This window comes from Equus caballus, chromosome 18 (genome assembly GCF_041296265.1).
Source record: "Equus caballus isolate H_3958 breed thoroughbred chromosome 18, TB-T2T, whole genome shotgun sequence".
NCBI classification, from domain to species: domain Eukaryota; kingdom Metazoa; phylum Chordata; class Mammalia; order Perissodactyla; family Equidae; genus Equus; species Equus caballus.
In genome coordinates, this window is record NC_091701.1 from 41,260,044 (window position 1) to 41,285,656 (window position 25,613).

The window sequence follows — 25,613 nt, forward strand, 5'->3', positions numbered from 1 at the left end:
AGCTTACCCCAAATGACAGAGATCTATTGTAAGGATACATGGGGTAGTAAGAAAGCTGAGGATAGTATCTCAGCAGTCCAATAGGATTCTTAGGGTTCTTATACCAGGTCCCCTCTTGAGCTGCTGTCTAGCCAAGAGTAGTGAGCCTTTCATTTGGGAACGATCCCTATTTCGATCAGCTGTGGCTAGGGTGGTGAGCATAATGTGGCACACACCATGAGGACCTATAAATAAGAACCACAGGTAGCCATTCTTCTTCGAAAAGGGACTGTGTTACCCTTTGATGGCCTACACCCATTCACATGCACATGGATCAGATCCTGCTACGTATGGAGTCATCTGATACTTATGCCATTTTTTCAATTGGACTGTTAACTGCATAACAACAGAGACCATGTCTTAAATCTAACTGTACCCCGAATAAAAGCTATCATAAGGTCTTGTACATAACACAAGATAGCATGCAGAGAAGTAGGACACTGCAGGGTTCTGATTAAGCTTATTAGGCTGTGGAGAACTCTGGCTCTGACTACATGATCTTGGGTATGTTACTTAACCTTACCGTGTCCCAGTTTCCTCATTTGTAAAATGGGGATGATAACAGTACGTATCTCAGGGGGTGGTTGTGGGAAGATTGTTCTAGGTGCTAGGGATTCCACAGGAACAAAAAGGAAAAGAATTCCTGCCATCCTGGAGTGTATGTCCTAGTTGAGGCAGATAGACAAAGGCAAGATAGGTAAGTAAAATATTTGTTAGATGGTGTTTTATATTTAGATGGTATATTAGTGAACTCTTGCTGTGTAACAAATTAGAGGCTTAAAACAACAAAAAACCTTTATTATCTCACAGTTTCTCTGGGTTGAAAATTCAGACGCAGCTGCATAGCTGGGAGATTCCAGTTTGGGGTCTCCCATGAAGTTGCAGTCAAGATGCTGGCCAGGGCTGCAGCCATCAGAAACTGAACTGGGGCTGGATGATCAGCCTCTAAGAAGGCTCTCTCTTCTGCATGGTGAGTGGGTGCTGGCTGTGGGTAGGAGGCCTCAGTTCCTCACCATGTGGACTTCTCCACAGGGCTGATTGAGGGTCCTTATGACATAGCAGGTGGCTTCCCTCAGAGCAACTGATTCAGATGAGAACAGGGTAGAAGTGTAATGTTTTTTATAATCCAGCCTTGGGAGTCACACTCTATGATTTCCACAATATCCTGTTGGTAATATGGGTCAGCCCTATTCAGCACGGAGGTGAGCTACACAAGAGTATGAACACCAGGAGGTGAGAATCATTGGAGCCATCTTGGAGGCTAGCTACCACAGACAGTGATAAGTACTAAGGAGAAAAGTGCAAGATCCTGAGTGTAGAGTAGGGGTTAGGGTTGCAATTTTAGAAAGGTCTCTAAGAAAGGTCTCATTATAAATGTGACATATAAAAAAAGATCTGAATGAGCTGAAGGAAAAAAGCCATGTGGCTATGTAGGTCAGACAGAGGGAAGGGCAAACACAAGGCCCCTGAGATGGGAGTATGATGATGATAATGATAATCGTGGTGACTCAAAGACCACTGTGGAATAATTAAATAAGCAATATGTGATGCGACCAGAAAAGCTATAGGCAGAAAAACAGAAAACAAACTGTTAACTCACTTCCTCAAAACTTTCAACTGCCTTCTCCTTAGGCTCATTTCAGCCTTAGCAGTAACTCCAGTTAATTCAGCACTGAACTCTTCTTCTCACGCTGCAGGTCAGAGCGTGTGTGTGGAGACAAGCTTTAAACACTACTCAAGAGAGAGATTTTTACTTCGAGAAGAACAGTGTTCAAATAGAGGCTGGATACCTCCAGAGGAAAGTTGTTGAGGTTCATGCACCTCATGAGCAGAAGGCTAAACTAAGTCTTCTTCAGTGCTGTGTCTTTGCTATAATCCTGTTATAATTAAAAAACTGCCTCCCCAAAATACTGCCGTAAGTTTTCAATTACAGGTTCAATTACATTTTCTATAAAAATATATTTCAGTAAATATACTTCACTCGAAGAGAAAAAAGCCCTGCCCACAATGCTCTCTGTGAAGTGTTCTCTGTTACTCTTACTTCGCAGCAGTCCTGAAAGATAGGTTCTTATTAATAATGCACCTAAATGACTCTTTATGGGTTTTATAATTCTGCTAATTTATACAGAAATTTAGGAGCCTGATGAAAATTTTGAAAGCTTGCACTTAACATAGCTCCAAAATTTTCCATACAGATCCTCTGTCTAAAATTACCATGTGATAAAAGAATAAAATCCACAAGAATACTTTGCATTACTGGTCAATTCTAATAGAACTCTCTGTTTCCTTATAATTTCCTTTTTTGAACAACCAGGCACAGCATAAGAGGAAGTGATCCTTGAGACATATTGTTCTGAGTGTTAATAAAGGAAAGGCAAAGATTGTAATTTTTTTCCACGTCAGTAATAAGACCTTTGCCCCTCTCCTGTTAAGCTATGAGTTGCAGCCACTTACCTTCCACAAGGGCAACTGTGGCAGAGACAGAGGAAGAAAAGGCGCTGTTTGTTACATTTCCTACATACAGACAAGGGAGTGGTGGTCCAAGTCCCTGCCTAACCCAGAGGGCCTGTGGCTGGACCCTGGGCTGTAAAGTCTCCCTGAATTGCAAGGAAATTGAGCGCTCTGACACTCCATCCCCTCTCCACGTCACCCTTCCTGACCTGGCTTCCAAGACGTCCACCTCCATCTTCTCCCCTCATGTCCCTTCTCAGAAGAGCTGTCATGACATTTACTCATAGGAAGGGGTGCCAGTGTTACTCTGCATCTTTCTTGTTGGGCATCAAGGATCCATTTTCTTAGAAATTCAGTCTCAAGATTTGCCTTTAAAATCTAAAATAACCCACAAAAGGAATGAAATACTTGATATGTATCAGAAAAATTTGTGGGCAATCACCCTGTTTCTGTTGTCAACACTTAAGCACATTTTTAAAAGCTTCTCAACAATGAAAGAAGTCCTGAAACAATACCTAACTGTAATTTCACTTTTTCATTGGAAGAAAAATATTTCACATTTCAAAATTTACAAAAATATGTCTGAGATAATTTCCCCTGAAACATAACTGTGTCATCCATAAAGGTCAGAAAAAGTCACATCAGTAGATTAACATGATTTAATGCTTTGAATTCAATTATGAGGTGAGTTTGCAGCAGAGGTAAAACAATTTGAAAGAAACTGCAATCCCATTATCTCCTCTACTTTTAAAATCATTCATCTAAATTTTTTTGTTGTTTTATTATATAAAATTAGAATAAAGTACAGAAATGCAAATCAAAACAAAACAAAAATCCACAAGACAATCAAGTCTGCTGTTTTGAAGCTTCCTTCTGGTAAGGGGAGCGACAAGAAAGGGCTTTGAAGATGAAACATAGGGATGTGATAGAGAGTGTGGAGGTGTTCACAGGTCTGAGGAGGTGACATATGAACAGAGATCTGAATGATGGGGGTAGGGGCAGCCATGCCACGGACCAGGGAAGGGGAGGGTGGTCCGGGCAGAAGAACCAGCAGGTCTTCGAGTCCCGAGGAGGTCAGCATGGATAAACAGATTGAATGGCAGGAAGGGTGGTAAGAGATAATGTCGGGGAGGAAGGCAGGGGCACCTCATCCTAGCCTTAAAGGCTATGGAAATTCAAAATTAGTAACCAGATTCTGATTCACATGATGACCACAGAATGACGATTTACTCTGAACATGCATTTACTCTGAACATGCGTATATTCACTCGTCTCATGCCCCCATGGTAATTCACTGACTCAAGGAACACAGACTGATCATCAATGTGCAAAAAGCACCAATACAGAAGGACTTTTTAAAAGAGATGCCATGGAAGCTTACTCAGGAATTTAAAGAATGTTTTGTTCATTGTGATCTTCAAGATAACAACTAACAATTTAAGATTACTTACACAAATAAACCCCCAAATAACGGAGAATGATAGCAGTGATTTCCATTTCAACATTAACTTGATACTTTATGCAATACAGTAGAAGCTTTTCTGATAAGATCTTGCCTTTCAGCTAATTCTGTGATAACCTTGAAAAGCTCTTTCTTGACTCAGTTCTAAGCCGAATATGACTCCTGATCGTGTCTAGAGAAGAGATTTGTGAAGTATTATGATGAAAACATAGTTTTCCAGCCCTATATCATCAACATGTAGGTGAATGTACTCAGTAACCATAAACATCCAACACACATAAAGTGGCACTCATGATGTTTTCTGGTTGCAATAATGACCTTTCATTTTGCGTGAAGAGAATAAAGAGAAGGAATCCAAGATTTACCGTGCCTGTAATAGGCACTAGACAGATAGTTCTCACTTAGTGCTCACCACAGCCCTGTGGGGTGTTATCGTCATTTTACTGAAGTGCGATGAGTTAGGCAACTTGATCAAGGCCACACAGTTTGTACCTAACTCTGAAGCTCACTCTCTTTCTAAATGAATCCTTAAAGCCTCCTGAGAGAAGCTGATTAATTAATAGCATTAATTGGATTCAGCATGCACTTCTTCTAAAGCTCCTGAAAAGCCCATTTAACCATACTGGACTTATAAAAGGAAAAAGAATAAAACTGTGCAAAGATAGCTTGTCCTTTACTGCTGGTCAAAATAGCTTCTCTGAAATCTTCAAAAAAAAAAAAGAACCATCGAAATGTAGACACTGATTTTTTAAAAACATCTGACAGAAAGGTAGTTTTTGACTAGCCTGAAGTATGAAGGCATGGCAATCCAGAGGGTGGGTTAAACAGGCATTTCGATGTCACCGGCAAGAGTCACCAGGGTGTACACACAGAGGGCTCAAAACGATTAGCCTTCACAGACTCTCTAGACCAGACTGTCTTAGAGAAAACTGATGTGTTCAGTTTGAATAGTGGAAAAATCAGCACGTCTTGTTTCTGCTCCTCCAGAGGCCACAGACAGCATAACTGGTTATAAATGCTGGCCCACAAAGCTTTCAGGAAAGATTTGAGTCTGTAAGCAAGTTCTGAGCTACTTATTCTGCTGCTGGCTCCAACACCGAGAACCCATAAAATACGCCTGCCTGTCAGCAGCTTCCAGCAGGAACTCATAAAATGGCAGTGAGATTCAGGAAAAGAGGCCCCAAACTCTTGCATAATCATTTTATTTAAACCCAAACAAATATTCACTTAGTTCTTGTTTATTTTGCTCTTGAATTCCTGGAATTGTCCAATTAATAGTGTTTTGGGATGGAAGTCTTTGCCCAGAGTTTCCTCATCGACATTTTTGACATGATTGTATGGGACACTTGTTTTAAAAAAAAACAAAAACAAAAAAACACATATTCAATAGAATTGTCTATTTCCCTCAGGAGTCATTTTGCAAGCGACTGACTAATCATGAGCAATTTTTCAGATGTCACTTGCACAGGAGCACTCTAAACTTAAAGATTTTAAAATCATACGACTTAGGTGGACTCCAAGCTTGGCCTGTTCACGTCCCACTTCGATCCAGGGGTTATCTGGCTGAACTCTTCCTGTTTCAATAACTTGAACAGCAACCAATTGAACAAACAACGCCGCGAGCAGAAGAGGGCCTGCTCCCCCCACCCCCACCCCCTGCCCCGCTGCGCACGAGCTGGGGACATCGCGGCCAACTTACTCGCGTCTCATTTCAGCCCCCAATGGCCCTGAAACTATGCTCGTCGTGGGACTCTAGGGCCCTCTGCCCCCTGTCAGTTAGCCCCCGTTTGGGGCCCCTCTCCGCGGAGTGGGGGCTGCGCTGAGGATGTGGACACCGTGGAAGAGAGAGGGCTCTCTCGGATCCTCGGCGACCCCCTTCCCTGGGGCGCTGTCTCGGAACCCACTGAAAGGGAGGAGAGTAGGGCATGACCAGGCACCAGGGTCCACGCGGGCGCACGGGGCGGGCGTGCGGGTGACGGCCAGATGCCAGGTGGGGATGCAGCCCCTCGGGGCAGCCCTCGGGCAGGGAGGGGTGGAGAGTCTTCGCCGCCGGGCAGGGGCCGAAGGCGGTCGCACGGGGTCCGGGCTTCCAGGCCGAGGAGGGGGCGCGGCAGGGGGCAGCTTACCCGCGACGGCGGCGGCGGCGAGGCCCAGCAGCGGCAGCAGGAGAGCGGCCAGCGCGGCCCGGGGCATGACGGCGGGTGCGGGCGCCGAGCGCGGCGCTTCTCGGAAGTGCGGAGCGCCGCCCGAGCCCTCCCTCCGAGCTGGCCCCGCGGGGAGGGGAGGGGCCGCGGGGAGGGGGCCCCCCTGGTGCTGACCCGGGCAGCCACATCCCGCTGGCCCGAAGCCTTCTGGAACGTCTCTCCGTAATTTCTAAAACTTTTCATTTGGACTGAAATAGTTTCAGACTCTCAAAAATGTTGCAAAAATAGTACAAAGAGTTTCGTAATCTTTCAACCAGCTTCTCTAAATATTAACATCATCTATGACTCCAGTACAATGATCAGAATACTATTAACTAATCTACAGGCCTTATCATGTTTCGCCAATTGTCACTCTAATGTTCTCTTTCTCTTCTAAAATCCAATCCAGGATCATACATTGCACTGAGATGTCGTGTCTCCTTCAATGTGGGACAGTTCTGTCATTCTTTCTTTAACGATCTCAACCCTTTCTAACCCTTTCTATGCCTTTAATAGTCCAGTCTGAAATGGAGTGGTTGCACCAAGAAATCTGAGCAGAATCCGTGAGGAGCGTCACAGTGTCCGAGGCAGTAGGGGCCGTCATCGTTTACTGAGAAGGGACATGACTATACTCATGAGTACACAGTGAAGGCCAAAACACAAACCCGAGCCCAGGTCTTCTGCTGGACGCTGCCACCCATTCCAGGTTCAGCTCCTTTGCCAAAGTATCAAGGTCTTGCTCAACTTATTTTCGTTCTTCTTCTCAGGCTGTCAATAATGGATTTATATACTAAACCCAAACTCTAAGCAACTCATTTCCAAGTTACCCCATGTTTAAATGTTCAAACATTCTGCTCCTGGATGCTTCTATCCTGCTACCTACAGAAGTAAAGTTCACAGTTCTGTGCAGTCATGCACAGAATTGAGAAAGTTCTCTCCACGTTCAGCTCAGGCACCAAAGTGTATTTTATCACTGTGGATTACTTTGCATTAAACTAATTTTCAAATAATGGTTAGATTTACAATAGAGTTGGCATCCTAACAAATCATTTTAATTTAGGCAAGTAACCCATTTCAACAGTGTTTTGTTTCTAGGTCATTGAACTAAGGGACAGTATATTTTTTCCCCTGTTAACTTTGACGCACACTTCCTCATTTTTTTATGCTAATATGACAAAACAGACTACTGACTACCTCTGTGTGGGTCACTGTGATATTTTATTAAAATCTCTCACTATAATGCTCTACTTTCCAATCACACCTCACACCTTTTATTTCTCCATCTCTTTCACTCCAGTTTACCTCCACTTTGACCTCATTCCAGATTCCAGTCCCTTGACTTCATCTTCCCCAGCCTTTTATTTCTCCCTTCTCCATCCAGCCTGGGTACCCTACCCTCCCTTCTTCCTCTGTTGCGTCCACCTGGCCAACTCTGAACATGGGGGTCTCTTCTTCTTTTTTTTTTTTTTTTTACAATTAAAAGTTTTTCCATAGCTTTATTGAAATATAATTGACATATAACATTGTGTAAGTTTAAGGCGTACAACGCATTGATTTAATACACTTATATATTGCAAAATGATTACCACCATAGTGTTAGCTAATACTTTCATCCCATCACATAATTATTTCTCTTTTTGTGGTGAGAATATTTAAGATCTACTCTTTTAGCAACTTTCAAGTATACAATCCAGTATTACTAACAATAATCACCATGCTGTACATTAGATCCCCAGAACTTACTCATCTTATAATTGGACGTTTGTACCCTTTGTCCAACATCTCCCCATTCCCCCCACTCCTTAGCTCCTGGTAACCACCACTTTACTCCCTGTTTCTAGGAGTTTGGCTTTTTTAGATTCTACACGTAGGTGATATCATACAGTATTTGCCTTCCTCTGTCTGACATTTCTTTTTTTTAAATTGAGATATAATTGGCATATAACATTATATTAGTTTCAGGTGTACAACATGATTCAATATTTGTATATATTGCAAAATGATCACTACAATAAGTCTAGTTAACATCTATCACCATATATAGTTATGAAAAATTTTTTTCATGTGATGCTGACATTTCATTTAGCATAATACCCTCGAGGTTCATCCATATTGTTGCAAATGGCAGTTTTCTTCTTTCTCGTGGCTAATATTCTATTATAAATATATGTATTATAATGGATATACATATCATGATATATATCCATTATAAATAAATATATATTTATTAATAAGTAAACAAACATATCTATCTATCTATATAAAAATATATATCACATTTTTTTTATCCATTCATCCATTGATGGACACTTAGGTTGCGTCCGTGTCTTGGCTATTGTAAATAATGCTGCAATGAACATGGGAGTTCAGATATCTCTTCAAGATCCTGTTTTTGTTTCCTTTGGATATACACCCAAAAGTGGGATTGCTGGATTATATAGTAGTTCTATTTTTAATTTTTTGAGGTCTCTTCTTTCTTCTTCACAGACTCCTTTTCCTCAACTTTACTGAAGTAACTGGAGACAGGTAGAAGAGATCAATCAATCTTCCTGATGTTTGTCACTACAAATATATGGCTTTTAATTCATCTGGGCCCTGTATACCTCTTCTGTGATCCTTTTATTTTGTTTTGGTTATTGTCCTCTCCCATTGCCCTCATCAGGTATTTCAATTTTTTATTACTCTCTTCAGTCTGGGACCCAGGTTGCTACCCATGTTTCTCAGCAGAAGTCCTCACCTTCTATTCAACAGGAAAATGGGGGCCATCAGGTGTAGACAAACATCTTCAAATACTAATCTGCTCTTCCTTTCTCTTTCATGCAGGTCCTCCTCTTGTGACCCCAGAGAGGAAGGCTTGCTTCCCCCATCCCATCCAAACCTCATTTCTTGTTCTGTGGGCTTAGAACTGCCCCTCTCATCCCATCTTCTCCAAGATCTTCTGCCATTAATGACTCCCCCTCTCCCACCTGCATCATCAACTTCTGTCTACTGTTTTTGGTTTTTGTTTGTTTTTCATTCCTCTCAGCTTCTAAACCCAGGAATCTCTTTCCCTGCTCCTTTGGAAAAAACCCTTCTTCAACCCTCCTTCTCCCTCTAGCTATGGCCCGACCCCTTTCCTTTCCATACTTCTCTCAGAATTTCATGTCTCCCATTTTCTAATTTCCCTTTCGCTTTTCAGCTCACTCCCATCTGGATTCTGGCTCCACCACTCTGCTGCATTCCCATTGGCTAAGATCACCAATGTCTTCTAATTCCTGGAGTCCAGTTTTATCTAACTTTGCCTCTTTGTTGTTTAGCAATTGGAGCAATATTGACTTGACACTACATTGTGTTAAAAGGGTATTTGGACAGGGAACCAAAACCCTAGGACTTCTCAGGCCTAACATCAACCTATATAAGGTCCCAGGGGAAGGTCCCTGGGCTGGGCATTGCTGAGCCCCCTTTTGGCCTGAGATAGTCAGGTCGAGACAACTTTAGACCAAAACAACTGGTGAGTCTTCCCCTGTGTTTTTCTGCTCCCCTAGGCCCAGGAATGGGGAAATTGGGATCAAGAGGAAGGCTGATGAGAAAGACCAGTGAAGAGGCTTGTTCAAATAATCTAAGGAGAAAAAAAAGGATAAAGGCCTTAACTAAGACAGTTGGCAATGGAGAGAGCCACTCTGTGAGAAGTCTGAGGTAAAACTGATGGAATTGTTGGATTAGGGAGATGAGAAAGAGAGGTCTTGGGGATGACTTCTGAGTTTCTAGCCTAGAAGACAAAGGTATGGTGTCTTCATATTAATTGAAAGAGAATATAAAAAGAACTTCTGAGAAGGTGAAAAAAGTTTCTAAAATTCTGCTTGTGATTAATTTAGCTTAGAAAAAAGAGACATGTATATGAAATTTGTTGAGAGTAGATGGTGTGAGAATGTTTTAATTTAGAATATATAGGGATTAGAGGTAACTTTGTATAGATCATGAGGTCTTTTTAAAAAAAAGTCTTTGAGATCTAGCTAAAATTTGTCTTCTTAAGCAAGATAAAGCTGTTGAACTGATAACTAATTAGGTCTTTGTTTCTCCAAGAGGGTTTTAGGATTAAATGAACCAAAGATAAAGAAACCTGAATCTCTGACTTGCCCTGGCAGTAGGGTCAGGATTGGGGGTTACCAACACTGCAGCAGCCATTTGCAGGTGAGAACTCCCAGATAATGCAAGTATCTTGTCCCAGGATCAGGGAGGGGAACATGCTGTGCAGGGGGTAAGGGGGGAAAAAAGAAGGATCATTGGTATCACTTCTATATTTGTCCCCTGTATGCTATCGTTAGGTGTTTTTGCTCGCTTTTTTAGGTACCTGGATTTGAAAGATCAATAATGTCGGACCAGATATGGGGGTTGGGTTAGTTAAGGAAGATGGGCAAAGGCTGTCTTCAGTTCTTCTGAGACACTGGAACAGGGGCAAATGGGGAGGGGAGCATAATATGGGCAGTTCTGTTTGTGTTGAGAAGGACTTTTGTGTAGATTGTCCAATGGGAGTTGGAAATATGAACCCAGAACTAGGTATTTGAACTACTGACTGAGAAGTGGCTGATGAAGGCCTTGGGGTGGAAGGTGGTGGACAGGATCTCCTGAGGGGGGCACAAAGAATGAGAAGTAAGTGGGCCATAGATGGAATCTCTGCTGATCCGATAGTTACAAGACATGCTAAGTCAAAGGAATCTGAAAAGAGACTAAAATCAAACGTTCAGAGATATAGGAATAATTATATTTATTCTTTAAAAAATGCACACAAAATGTTAAGGATGTTTCACTTTACAATAGCTGGACCCTTTATTTCTTGTCATACTATATGCCTAACATAATAAAGCCCCATATAGAGATATTTTTTTCAGCAAGGATCAACAACACTCTTCTTAGAAAAATAAAACTTTATTATGACATCACTGCTATATACAGACGGTCCCAGACTTACGATGTTTCGGCTTATGGTTTTTCTATGTTATGATGGTGCGAAAGCAATATGCGCTCAATAGAAACCGGACTTAAAACTTGGAATTTTGATCTTTTCCTGGGCTAGTGATATGCGGTACAATACTCTCCAGTGATACCGGGCAGCGGCAGCGAGCACAGCTCCCAGTCAGCCAAGTGCCCATGAGGGTGAATGACTGCTGCTCTTACAGCCATTCTGCACCCACACGACCATTCTGTCTGTCACTTTCAGTGCGGTGTTCAATAAATTACATGAGATATCCAACATTTTAGTAGAAAATAGGCTCTGTGTTAGATGATTCTGCACAACTGTAGGCTAATGTAAGTGTTCTGAGCATGTTTAAGGTAGGTTAGGCTAAGCTATGATGTTCGGCAGGTCAGGTGTATTAAACGCATTTTCAACTTAAGGTTTATCAGGATGTAACCCCATCGTAAGTCCAGGAAGATCTGTGTAGCTGTACTTTTCACCTCAAGCTGGTTTAGTTCTTTGAAGAAAGTCTTAATGACTAGAATTGTTTAGATCACAGGACAAGAAAACTAGTCTATCAAATTCAGTAAAAAATATTTCAGGACATCTATATTTTTAGACTACACTAAAACTGTCTTAGAAAATTATTTACAACTTCATCATAGTATAAACACTCAACTTTAAAATAAATCTCTGAATTTTATACAAAAATATTCTAAAGTACAAATATAAATTAAACACTGAATAAAACATTCACCATGTCCAGTTATTATTAAGAATATATTTTTAGGTGGTAAAATTTAAAGTGATAACCACAAAACAGTTTCATTAATCATTCATAATTTTATATGTTATAGTAGTAATCATAAGGTCTAGAGTTTCATTATAAAATTTTCATTTTTACTTAAGCAAGATGCACAATTTCCTACAGAGATCCCTCCTGTCTTTAGCTCATGTAAAAAGATAAAGTAATAAAAACTTCTTAGTCAAAAGTTGACATGCCATGTAAAATATATAAATGGTAAAATTTTCAAAAACTCATCTTTAGCTGATTCCTTTTCAAAAGGAAATAGTCATATGTTGTACACAAGACAAAAAACACACTGCTACAGGGTATCTACTCAATCTAAAAATAATGTTCCCAAACTTTAGAAAATGTTAAGTACCAAATCTTCTTTAAAAGCCATTGTTTTGGGGCCAGCCCTGTGGCATAGAGGTTATGTTCATGTGCTCTGCTTTGGCAGCCCAGGGTTTGTGGGTTTGGATCCTGGGTGCGGACCTACACACTGCTCATCAAGCCATGCTGTGGTGGCGTCCCACATAGAAGAACTAGAACAACTTACTACTAGGATATACAACTGTGTACTGGGACTTTGGGGAGGAAAAAAAAAAACATGCCTTAAAAAAAAAAGCCTTTGTTTTATAAATAACTATGAACAGAACAAAACATTTGCATTTAAATAATTTTGGTATGAAATATCTTTGGAATAATATAAGAAGCATCTTGCCAAGAGGCATCATTTTGCTGTGTAAAAAATAAGCATGGCTCATTGTTTAATAATTTACCCCAAATGCTACAAATGACTGTTTTAAAACAATGCTGATATTATTCATAGCTTTTACCTTGAGGTACTCATTTTGCATTTGGCTGGATGTTCTTAAAAATTAAAAGGTAGATGCGTGACCTAGTAATATGCTAATTTTAATTTTCTAAGAAGTTGTGTTAAAATGCCATTAAAATATACACATCCTAGTTACCAACCACATTCTTACAGAGACAATGCATGTTAAATTTGCTACCCTACGAACAACTGGACTTTTCTTCTAGCTTTGCTTCCTCTCCATTCTGTTAAGCAGAGTTATACACATGGCATTCCGAGGGGCATTCATTGTGGATACCAGAATAACAATAAGAACTGAACGTGTCCTTAAGGCTTCTACTTTGGAACAGAGTCAATACTGACACTGGGAAAATTTTAAATGGCTCACTTTTCCTAACACCTTAGTGCAAATCAGCAAACTTTCAGAAGAATTTAGTCTTGGAAAGAAGGAAGCATAATCTCATCTTCATTCGCTCCTTGTTCATATCGAACTGAAGAGAAGCGAGCCCAGTGCAAATGGTTCTTCTGCAGGAGGAACCAGATCAGTCCACTGATGAGAGCTAAAATGCTCAGCACGGCAACTGTGATAGCCACTGCTCTGTAATCGGGGCCTGGAAGAGGGAGAGCATTGACATTGGGGAGAGAATATAGAAGGGATCACTATTGATTTTCTTCTTTAGGCTGTGTGTCATGTACATAAACCCTGTACAAATTAGATACAATAAGTTCCTGACTGTTCCATAGCATTAACACAGAATTCAAACTCACCATCCAACACGTAAGTGCTTTCTTTTCATATTTAACTGTTTTCCTTTTTGTTCAAATCCTCTTCACTGCTAGGGCAATTTTCTTTCAAAGAAATTACAGCACTATCATGATCCTCACTTTCCCTTCCCATCACCCTTTTGAGAATACAACTCTCAACATATTACCTTACTTTGATAGCAAATTGCTAAAAGCTGTAAATTTCTGTGTTTGACTTATCTAGGGCCAAATAAAGTATTATTTGCTTTAAAATGCTTTAGGCCTTTAGGATGACCTCATTTAGTTTCTAGTTATTCAATTTCAAATGCTGTCCCAGGCTCCTTCTCTGCCTGCTGTCCAGATGGCCCCATCTCTATGCTGACCTCCGTTCTCTCTCGTATGTCTGGCAGCATACTAGACATTCCCTATGGATATCTCATCACATGGATAGCTCAAAATGCCAAAACAGAACTCTTGGTTCATACCACCTTGACCCTGCTCCCACTCACCCCCAAAAATCTCCCAATTGCTTTCCATTCCACTCAGAATAGAAGCCGAACTCTTGACCCTTGCTTCCAGAGCCTAGGTGTCTGGCACCTGCACACCTTCCTGGTCTTCCTGAGTGCTCATCAAGCTCGTGCGGCCTTAGGCTCTTTGATCCAACTGGTACCTCTTCCTGGGGTGCCTCTTCCCTAGTCTTTGCTTAACTGGCCTTTCAGATCTCAGCTTCATTGTGTCCGCTCTTAGATGTCTTCCATGATAACCCAGTCTTGAGCAGCCACCCCCCTAGTCTCGATCACACAGAGTTTATAACTATTAGATATTTTCCTCGCTTTAAAAAATGGACCTGCTTGGTTACTTATTATCTGTCTTCCTCTACTAGATTGTAAGCTCTGTGAGAAAAGTATCTTATTTGTCTTGTTCACAGGTGCACCCCAGCACACAGAAAAGGGCATGACATATAGGAGACACACTAAATATTTGCCGAATCAATGTGTGATTATATAGATAACAATCACCTAGAATTGGGGTTTTATCTTTAAAATTTGTACATGGAAATGGCCATGTTTATGCTTGATCTTTAAAAATGTTGCTGTGAAAAATTTAGGCTCTTTCTGTAGAAATGAAGTTATGTAAGATAAGATTTGTACAGTTATTTTATGTATCAATTCACAATGATAAACAAGTTCAAATTATGATTTCCTACAGATACCCACGACATTTTAAGTAATTAAATCCAGTTTTGCATTGTTGTGAGGTTAATCATGAGTTTTACAGGAATGAGGAGAAAGGAAACAAACTAACTGAGGAATTAGACTTTGAGCTTTTACATATTCAAACTGTAGAATAAAATATACCTTAAGAACATTTTCAAGGAAACGAACTCCCTAATACTCTGGCAGCTTCCATTTTTCTTAGGAAAGAATTACACAAAGTTTAGACTCTTCAGTAATTTCCTCTGGGAGTCCTAGACATCTTGCGCATTTACTGTCTTTTGTAATCTATTTTTCTGAGGGAAAGAATCTCTATGACTTAATCAAGATTTTTTTGATATACTTTAAGGATTAAATACTTTAGAACCAAGTACAAAACTCTGCATATAATTGAGTCATACATTTATTTCCTGACCTGTTCTGAAAAACATTCCTTAAAGACAGGTTACACACTTACCCAGAGGAGCTTTGCAGACAACTCTTCCGTAGCCATTCAAACATTCAACTTTTATCCAAGTTTCATTTGAAGCTAACAAAATGCTACATTTTCCAACACCACTCTTATTTTTATTTGCCCATTTGACAAATGTCACTTTTGATCCATCTAACCAATTCCAAGACTGATCTAAAGAAAGAAATTAAGTACAGCTATGTTTATTGCAACTGAATTACTAAGATAAAAAGGCATGTAGCTCATACAACTCATTTACTTAGACTTGTGCTATGCCACTATTTAAAATGAAATGTATTAAAAGTGAAAAAAAACAAACATCAGTTGCACCTGTCACATTTATTTTCAGTTATTTTATTGAAATCATAAAGGTTTATAGCATTGTGTAATTCCGACTATACCTTATTACTTATCAATTTCTGTATAGACTGCATCGTGTCCACCACCAGTAGTCTAATTTTTATCTGTCACCATATATATGTGCCCCTTTTCCCCTTCTGCCCACCCCCCAATACCCTTCTCCTCTGGTAACCACGAATCTGTTCTCTTTATCCATGTGGCACTTGTCACATTTCAAATCCTCAATAGCCATATGTGGCTAATGACTACTACATTGGTCAGTGCAGATATAGAATAATTTCATCTTTGCAGAAAGTTCCATTAGCGCTGATATAGAATGTGGCATTTGGATTCAAGTGCAGAATGCTTGCACATTTATTGTGTGAGGGATATATTTCTAAGGGCTGCTCTCCGCCTCCCTCCCGTCCTCCAATTAAAAAACTCATATCATTAAAGATGTACTGGTGGGGAGGAAGGATCCCGGAGGGTCTTCCCCACTATGACTCCATTTTTGTTTTACAGCTGATGCAGCACCACCTTGTGGTGACAGTGTGAACAGAATTTACAATTCAATTAGACGGCCAACTTTGAATCCATTCACTTTTTGACAAGTACTTAATATTTTGGAATTCAAATTTATTTTAATTATTTAGAATTCAACTTTGCATAAAATATGATAAAGACTTCCTGTCCTTCTCTCAAATTTGTACTAATTCATTCTTTATCAATTCCAAGTTCACTCAAACCTTATATCTATTATTCTGTATTGAAAAATTCTTCCACAAATCTTTTTGAATCAATTCCCTGCAATTTTACTTAGCTAGTTTGGAAAAAAAAAATCACGATAAAGACTTAATTTTGCTCTATGGTAAAAATGTTTCAAGAGGGAAGGGACTGACAAGAAGAGAACTTTCTGAATAACAGAGTTATAAGCCTGAAAAACACAGGGTGATAGACACTAGAACTCTAAGGGAAGTAAGTGATGCTTCCTTGTGGGGACACAGGAAATACAGATACTATTGCAGCAGAAAAAAATATCCTGTTTATACAAGCATCTTAAGTCTCTAGAACAATCCCAGTTGATTTAACTTGATTTTTATTTCATTAGTGTTTCCATCGTTATTAATAAGTCACTCACTTATTCATTAGGAATTAGAAGCCTCCCAAAGAGCTAGCAGACCTAGCTTATTCATCAACAAGAAGCATCTGAATTGGCCATCACTCAACATTCTTTAGAAAGGCTGCCTTGGTATTTAGGACAAGTTAGAACTCTCTTCCCACAGTGTACACACAGGATGTCCCTTACCAGCAGAATGTTGAGCTAATCCAAGCCAAACTCTCATGGTAATATTATTATTTTCCCTCATCAGTCTGCTCACGAAGGTATTCTCGTCTTCATCTTCTATGGTAACAATATTTGCGGAATGATCTGTTGAAGGAAAACAAACCCCAAATGAATCAGCTTTATGCAAACTAGGGAAGTGTTTTATTTTCGAGCAGCCATTTGAAAAAAACCTATCATGATCAAGATCATTGAGAAATTCAAACTTGACACATAAATGTTTTTGAAATCTGGTATTTATGTCACACATTAAAAAGTATAACATTGATAACTTCTAGATTGAAACTTCGTACATAAAAATTCTGTTTCTTCAAAATGTTTACCTAGTGATATCTTTGATCTTGGAACCGCCTATCCCATGAGACCTCTGTGAGTGAACAACTAGTCATAAGGAGCGGAGTATGTGAGGGTGGAAATACGGGCTCCCCGATAGATTTTAAGCACTCTCTCTTCAACAACTATTTCTGTATAATGCCTCAGCTTTAAATTTGCTACTGTTAAAATGAAAATAAAAGCAAATAGGCTTGCAATATGGGAGAGAATTAGCCTTCCTTTTAATATTATCTTATACGTAAGAGTACTTGGTCATGCCCATTGTAAGTTCCTAAATATGGCATGGAATTGAATAAATGAGTATTCAATTGCGTATTCACATGTGGGTCGTCCCAAACCCACAGAGAAGACAGTGTTATTACCAGCATCAGGCAAGGGATAGAAATAAAATAATAACTAGACTGGGAAATCTATCCTCAATGGAATCGAATAGTCTCCAACGGCAACAAGCTTCTCCAGACTTGAACTAAACGCATTTCTTCCGCAGAGGAGGGTATTTACAGAACGGCGAAGGAAAGCCTTACTCCTTCATTGATCACCACAGGGTGCAGGTAGTTAATGTGTTACCTTGTTTAATGTTCCATAACTCTGGGGAGGAAGGGATTAGCACTATTTTACAGATGAGGAAACTGAGGCTCAAGGAGGTTCAGTAAATTGTTCAGGTTTACACAGCTAGCCAGGTAGAGAATTAGCAAGTCAACCTCAGTCTTTCTAGTAATAAGAATAGTTTTGAATGCTCACTATCTGCAGGGCACTGTGCTATATTGGCATGCATTATCTCATTTCATTCATTCCTACAACAACCCAACCTTTACTCAACCTTTGAAGTAAGGACTCCTTTCATTCTCACTGTTCTGATGAGAAAAGAGAAACAATTGTGTAACTTCTACAATATCACTCCGCTTGTAAGTGTAGCAGCTGGGATTTGAACCCAGACCTGTCTGCCTCCAAGGCTTAAGTGCTTAACCCCAACACTATCATGACAGGAAACCCTTCTATTTTCTCCTTTAGGAGCAAAAGGCTTCTGACTTTCAGAGCATATCTATGTATAGCTCGCAGTAGTTCCCATCATGAGTATATGTATATACATGTATAACACACAACAGCTCCCACACAAAAGCTCCCACCATGTAAGCAAGCAGTAACAAGGAGATTTTTAAATCAGTCTAGTGTCTCCACACAGTTAGCAAAATAAATGAGATAAGTGCCATCTGCCTGGCTAAACTGCTACCCAAGGACGCAGGTCTTTGAAATACTCTAGGTGGTCTTCCTAGAAGTCATTTCACAGTTTGACTAAAGGCTAAATTTATCATGGGAGAGAGTCAATCATTGCTGCTCTTTCTAAAATATATAAATCTGAAGACGAAAAGTTCTGTTCCTTATGGTGATCAGCGGCTGTGGGCCATTGCTATCGTAGAATGAATGAACAACCCATGCTTCTCTGATTTTGTTACCCTGGTCAGGCTAAGCATACATATTAATAACTAAGTAATGGAAAATATACGATTTTGTATTTACTACTTAACCAACTTTACAAAAATTTACCTTTTAATCTCTTCATCTAAGCATATCTACCTATGTTTAAAACTGTTTCATTTGTCATTATTTTCACATAACAGTTCACTTAGCAATTTTTTCTTTTCTTTTTTCTTGTTTTTTGCTGAGGAAGATTTGCCCTGAGCTAACATCTGTTGCCAATCTTCCTCTTTTTGTTTGAGGAAGATTCACCCTGAGCTAACATCTGTGCCCATCTTACTCTATTTTGTATGTGGGTCACCACCACAGCAGGCCACCAACGAGTAGTGTAGGTCCATGCCTGGGAACTGAACACAGGCTGCTGAAGTGGAGTGTGCTGAACTTAACCAGTAGGCCATGGGGCCAGCCCCCAGCAATTTTTTATCATATGTCTTCCAACATACCTTTATTTTCCATTTACTTATTCTTACATTGAACATTTTTTGTTTTTGAGGAAGACTGGCCCTGAGCTAACATCCGTGCCCACCTTCCTCTACTTATATGTGGGATGCCTGCCACAGCATGGCTTGACAAGTGGTGGGTAGGTCCACACCCAGGATCTGAACCAGCAAACCCCAAGCCGCCAAAGCGGAATGTGCAAACTTAACTGCTGTACCACTGGGCTGGCCCCTTACATTGAACATTTTTAATGGCTATTCCAATATTCCATTGAGCTCATATATCATAAAATCTTAGCCATTTCCCCACCACTGGGCAATTAGGTTACAGTGTTATTATAAATAGTGAGTGCTCAAAAATATTTTCAAAGATATAACCATTATTTCAAATTACTTCCTTAAGAAAAATTCCAATGATTAAATTATTGAGTCAAAGAAAATCAACAAATTTTAACTCACCAAGTTTTGAACAAAACTGTTTGGCTTCTGAGAAACTGTGCAATGCCTGGTCAGATGCATAACAGTGGTCCCTGTACTGGATCCACTGTGACGCATTCCCTTTTACTGCTGGACATCTTGATGAGGATGTATGAGAGGACGCCTCTTTAGCTATAAAAATGTTAGACACAATTGTAAAAATGCACAGAAAAAATGACTGGCTTTAAAACCTCATTAAATGTTCCTTTTTGAAACTGGTTCCTGTAGGTAAGAACATTCAACTCAATACACACACCAGAGAAAGCCACAGCCCAATCCTAAGAGTATACATTCTAATGAGCTTTTTGGAATACCATTTTTAAAACCTAAGAGGATAGAGGAAAGTACTTAGCCCTCTAAGATGGATTTAGACTAAAGTAAAAACAATTGGAAAGACAGAATAGGAAAAGAAACAAAGACAGGCTGGGCAGGCCTGTAACTACTTTGAAATAATAATTGAAATTCTTTCTTTCTCTAGAGTCCTTTTTCATTTTGATTATATAAACCTAGTTTTACCTTGCCACATAAAGAACGTTTAAAAACCACACCCACAAGTGAAAATTTGGTAATTGGTTTACAAAGGGCAGTATATCAGCACAGCAGAATCTGTCTCGAACAAAAAAAGACTGGGTGTGGCTTCTCAGCTCTTAAAAATTCCCCTGGAATTTAACTGTTCCATTTAAACTGTTTGATTTTTAATTGTGCTGTGTAACACAAGAAGCCTGTATCCCTTAACACCTATCAATTCTAAAAGAAGAGAGTATAACAACCGGAAAGTAAATTATCCACATCCCATTGATGAGGTACAGATTATCTGAATCAAAACTCTGACCCGGTATGGTCCGTAACCTCATCCCAAACTATTGCTTTGTACACGTCATGTATGTTCTGCACATCCTTCAGTAATAGAAGGCTTCTCCGGCTTTTTTCTCCATGTCTCAGTTTAGTAGATTTCTTCTTACTTGTTGTCCCTGTGATTCCAGAAGAATGGCTGCTGCTGTCTCCTTCTTCACCCAGGGACTTTGTGATGGCTCTTAATTCCTTCTCTGCTTCTCTATCTTCTTTGTCTCCAGTTGGGCTTGATCTTTTTTGAACTTTAGTTGTCTGATTGGCTTTTGCCCCCATTCTTCCCACTAATGCTAATAGTTTGAGCTCTAAGCGTTCCTTCAGTTTGACAGGTAACAACTCCTAGGTAGGTTTCCCCCTTGCTGATGATCAAAACTCATTTTCCAAATTCATCTGTAAAGTCTGTAAGACTTGTGACAACTATTCATTAATACTGCTGGTGGAGGGAGACATTACTAGTAAGTTCTTGCTTTTACTACCTTGTGAAAATGGCTGCTTTGCCAAAAATATACTGCTGACTACTCCAGCATTGCACAAGGCAATGAAGTGTGTTACTTCATTAGATGCAAAATATGTTGAACATTGGCTACCAGTGCATGGCTAGGACTGCTGGACTTTTCTGAATGGCTGGGATTTTTTTTTAAAATTCATCTTCTATTTGGGATATATGGAAATGCCTTATCTTCAAAGTCTATTTGTTTCTAATTCAGTCCGCAACTGGGCTGTCTTATGCTTGCACACACTTTCTTTCTTTACTGTTCTTCATGGAGTTTTGCTTCCAACTCTTGCATTTTTTCTGCAAGGGCCAAGTTTGTTATATTCCTGTTCAAGAAGGCTCAATTTTTTTTTACTGTGGTAAAATACACATAACATAAAATTTACCATCATAACTATTTTTAAGTTTACACTTCTGTGGCATTAAGTACATTCACATTATTCTGCAACCGTCACCACCATCCATCTCCAGAACTTTTTTGTCTTACAAAACTGAAACTCTGTACTCATTAAATAGTAACTTCCCACTGCTCTCTCCCCCAGCCAGCAACCACCAGGATACTTTCTGTCTCTATGAATTTGAGTACTCTAGGTACCTCATATAAGTGGAATCATACAGTATTTGTCCTTTTTGACTGACATTTCACTTAACATGATGTCTTCAAGGTTCATCCATTTATATTACATGTCAGAATTTCCTTCCTCTTTTAAGGCTGAATAATATTCCATAGCATATACCCCATTTTGCTTATCCAGTTAAGAGGAGGTGATACAAGTATGGGCCTTAAATCCAATGACTGGTGTCCTTACAAGAAGAGAGACACAGTCAAACAGAGGAAGAAGGGCATTTGACCAGAGAGGCAGAGATTCCAGTGATGCAGCTACAAGCCAAGGATTGCCAGCATCACCAGAAGGTGAGAGACAGGCACGAAACAGATTCTTCTCAGAGCCTTCAGAAAGAACCAACTCTGCTGCCGTGTTTTCAGACTTCTGACTTGTCAATAGACACTTTGATTGCTTCCACCTTTTGATTATTGTGAAGAATGCTGCTATGAACATGGTTGTACAAATATCTATTCGAGTTCCTGCTTTCACTTCTTTTGGGTTTACATCCAGAAGTGGAATTGCTGGATCATATGATAATTCCATGTTAGGCATTTTGAGGAATCACCATACCATTTTTCACAGTGGCTACATACCACTTTATATTCCCACAAGCAATACATAGGGTTCCAATTTCTCCCCATGCTCACCAATATTTGTTATTTTCTTTTTTTGAAGATCCAGCTTTTGAAGTTTGTTCTTATCTTAGTTTCCCAGGGCTTCCATAATAAATTACCACAAACTTGGTGGCTTAAAACAACAGACGTTTATTTGCTCACAGTTCTGGAGGCCAGAAGTCTGAAAACACGGCAGCAGAGTTGGTTCTTTCTGAAGGCTCTGAGAAGAATCTGTTTCGTGCCTGTCTCTCACCTTCTGGTGATGCTGGCAATCCTTGGCTTGTAGCTGCATCACTGGAATCTCTGCCTCTCTGGTCAAATGCCCTTCTTCCTCTGTTTGACTGTGTCTCTCTTCTTGTAAGGACACCAGTCATTGGATTTAAGGCCCATACTTGTATCACCTCCTCTTAACTAATTACACCTACAAAGCTCACCTCCTGAGCTTCTAAGTGGACATGAATTTTGGGGGACACTATTCAACCCAATGCAGCGCTGAATTTGTGTGTGATCATGTTGTCATTCTCCTCCATCCTGTAAAGTCTGTTTCTCTAACACAGCCGTCCTCTCCATTTCTGCATGCTTTGTCATATTTCTCATGTATTCCAATTGATTTTCCAGAAGATTACATTTATTTTCTGTATCTAACAACTGAGATGTCAGTTCTTGATTGTACCTTTATTTCTCATTCTTTATATCATTCTCCCTTTCTTGTATTCACTCATTTCTCTAGATAAGGTTTTCACATTTTCTTCTGCCTGAGTCTGTTCGATGCTAAATGTTGAATCTTCTCTTGAGGATTCTTTTTTTTTTTTCCTGCTTTTCCTCCCCAAATCCCCCCAGTACATAATTGTATATTTTAGTTGTGGGTCCTTCTCGTTGTGGCAGGAGGGACGCCACCTCAGCGTGGCCTGACAAGTAGTGCCATGTCTGCGCCTAGGATCCGAACCAGCAAAACCCTGGGCTGCTGAAGTGGAGCCCGTGAACTTAACCACTTGGCCACGGGGCCGGCCCCTTGAGGATTCTTCAGAGCAGAAAACATGGCAAGCACTGAGAACCAGAGCTTCAGTGACCAAGGCCGCTACCATCTCCTGGCCTGCCCAAGCAGCCTCTGCAGCTCCTGGGAGCCCAGCTTCTTGTGCTCTTCCCCAGGGTTCACGCTCCGCCCACCGAGGATGAGCGCAAGTCCAGCCTCTGATGGAAGGGGCTCTTTCTTTAAATTTTAAGGATCATGTAAGTTTGGAAAATGCTTAGTTACACCAAGTTACATAGACTTGTTCACTATAGACACTCTCAGAGCCATCAATATGGTAAATCACCTGAGGTATTTCCAATATTTATGCTGTGGAATCCTTTTTTAAAAGGAGCATCTCAGCTTTTGAAAAACATTGCTAAGTGAAATTAAAATTCAAAAATCTAGAGTAAACTTACCCAGTGATAGAACAACTGAAAGTGTTTGGGAACAAGTTCTCTGAATGGGTATATCAAATTTGTTTATCTTCACAATGTATAAAATTATTTTTACAGGACTTTTGAGTAAACCTTATTTAAAAATCTATTAAAATTCCTTTGCATATTTATCATGTACATAAAACAAAGTGTCATATTTTAGTAAATATATAGTTATTCAAAATCAAGCCTTACATTTCTTAGGTTTATAACAAATAGCACCATCTGTAACAGAGTTGCATTTTTCATGTTTCCAAATTCCATTTGGATCCAAGATAACACAATTTCCAGCAGATTTTTTCTCTTTCCATGGGATGTAGTCAAATGCACTGCCATCAGACCATTCAAAACTTGATTCACTTCCCTGTTTTAACAATAATAGAGATAACCTGAATCCAGATGTGTGACTTCAAAAAGAACATTAAGAACATGCATACTTTATGAAATATTGGAATGGAGTGTTAATTACTTGCTTACAAGTGTTGTGGGTCCGGACCTACTTGTAAAATCAGGGATTTACTTTTGATGCCTTGATTTGAGACATCGCTCTGGCACGATGTAAGTAGGACTTTAAATTTAGAGACAGAGTTACTGTACCTTGTCTCTAGATTTATTTTTTTTAAAGGATGAGTTTATATAACACTTGAAATTAAATGATGTGCAAATGGCTTCCATTTGTCACAATTACAGATTTATGATCCCAACCTTCATATTATTCTGAATATTGTTTTTTATATTTTATAGTTTTGTGGTTTGTGTCTCTGGCTACATTTTTTCACATTACAGAAGCCATCAAGCAGCAAAGAGCTGGAAGAGGAAAATATTTATTAAGAAGGTCATATGGGAAGATTATTTTTGATTTTTCCTTGATTTTATAATCCTAATTTTCCATCCTTTCTTTTATCTTCCCCACTTTGTTCTAAAGATTATTAAAATTAGGCCTTCAATTCTAATCTCAATAGATGTCTATTTTCTGTATATTAAACACTATTACAGGTAGATGAATATACTAATTAATAGGACTCAAAGAGTGGCACAAAGACAAGTTTACCAGCAAAAGATTATTCTCAAATAGTGCTAATTTCTAGGGGGAACGTGGGAAGAAAATATACGTTCTTTTAGTCCTAACATTAAGAATTTTACTTGGCATTTTACATAAATTTTTGTTAATTTTGACTATCATCCTATATTAAGGAAAATATTATCATCCCCATTTTACAGATGAGGAAATGAGACTGCAAAGGTTAGATAACTTGCTCACGATCACCCAATATGTGAATGGAAGGCCCAGCAGTAGTACTAGAACTCAGGTTTTTCTGATTCTGTGCTATTTCCTTTTCACCAGCTTTCCAGTTGGTCTGCCTCAAATAGGTTATAGAGGTGTTGTTGAGATATTTATCTGCTGGGCCCTTGGGATGGCCTGGCAGTGTCTAGAGTAGCTGCAGTACCATCCATTGGCCCAAGTGCACTCTACAAATATAATTTTCTATTTGTTCTATGCTGTGAAAAGATAAGAAAGCACTATGCTACGCAAATTGAGTCCCGGGATTAATCTGATATTAGACTTTGAATTAATATTTTATGCTCAAATTTCCAATCCTCTAACATATTTGGAAAGTTTCTGGAAAACAAAACAAGACTTACATCATGACTTGAGAGGCCAACCCATAGTGGAAATCCATCACGCTTTACGATATCTTCCAGAAAGAGCTGGCCATTTTGGTCATGAACACTTGCCAAATGACCTCCACTCTGGGAACAGGTGTTTAATGCTTCATACCATGTCATCTTTTTTTGAATAACATTGTAAATACCATCTTCATATGGGATAAACTGTGGCAGAGTAGTATTATATTCTTCCTTGTATTCAACTATAATATTTAAATTAAAAGTGTTAGTTATTAAATTTAAATTATTTAGAATACATATTTTGGGTAAGACTGGAATGCAATCATTTTAAAAGTTAAATAAACTGGGTTTCTTATTAATAAGGGAGGTCAAATGCATACTTTATTTTTCTTATTGCCATGGCACATATAATAGGCTCTTAAACATTACAGTTGTCTGGCTGATTAAAAAAGGGCACAGACATTGTCTTTCATTTAAGGAGCTCACATAGTAGTT

The 25,613-nt window shown here is 39.4% G+C and overlaps 1 protein-coding gene, 1 long non-coding RNA gene and 1 pseudogene across 4 annotated transcripts in view; 1 reads left to right on the forward strand and 2 right to left on the reverse strand.

Moving 5' to 3' along the window:
• LY75 (lymphocyte antigen 75) overlaps positions 1 to 25,613 on the reverse strand; it is a 130,214-nt gene that overhangs the window by 24,118 nt on the left and 80,483 nt on the right. The window contains exons 30-35 of one of the 3 annotated variants that reach the window (XM_070240593.1): positions 25,134 to 25,360; positions 23,685 to 23,853; positions 19,465 to 19,614; positions 16,724 to 16,846; positions 15,085 to 15,252; positions 10,863 to 13,280 (exon numbers count right to left, since the gene is read on the reverse strand). In XM_070240593.1, coding sequence (XP_070096694.1) covers positions 13,102 to 13,280; positions 15,085 to 15,252; positions 16,724 to 16,846; positions 19,465 to 19,614; positions 23,685 to 23,853; positions 25,134 to 25,360 — 1,016 coding nt within the window. In that variant the 3' untranslated portion in view covers positions 10,863 to 13,101. 3 annotated transcript variants of the gene reach the window in all.
• LOC138918656 (uncharacterized) lies at positions 850 to 1,947 on the forward strand. Its single transcript, XR_011428242.1, has 2 exons — positions 850 to 1,009; positions 1,737 to 1,947. It is a non-coding gene; the product is annotated as an uncharacterized lncRNA (long non-coding RNA).
• On the reverse strand, positions 20,163 to 21,358 carry LOC111768821 (centrosomal protein of 57 kDa pseudogene; annotated as a pseudogene).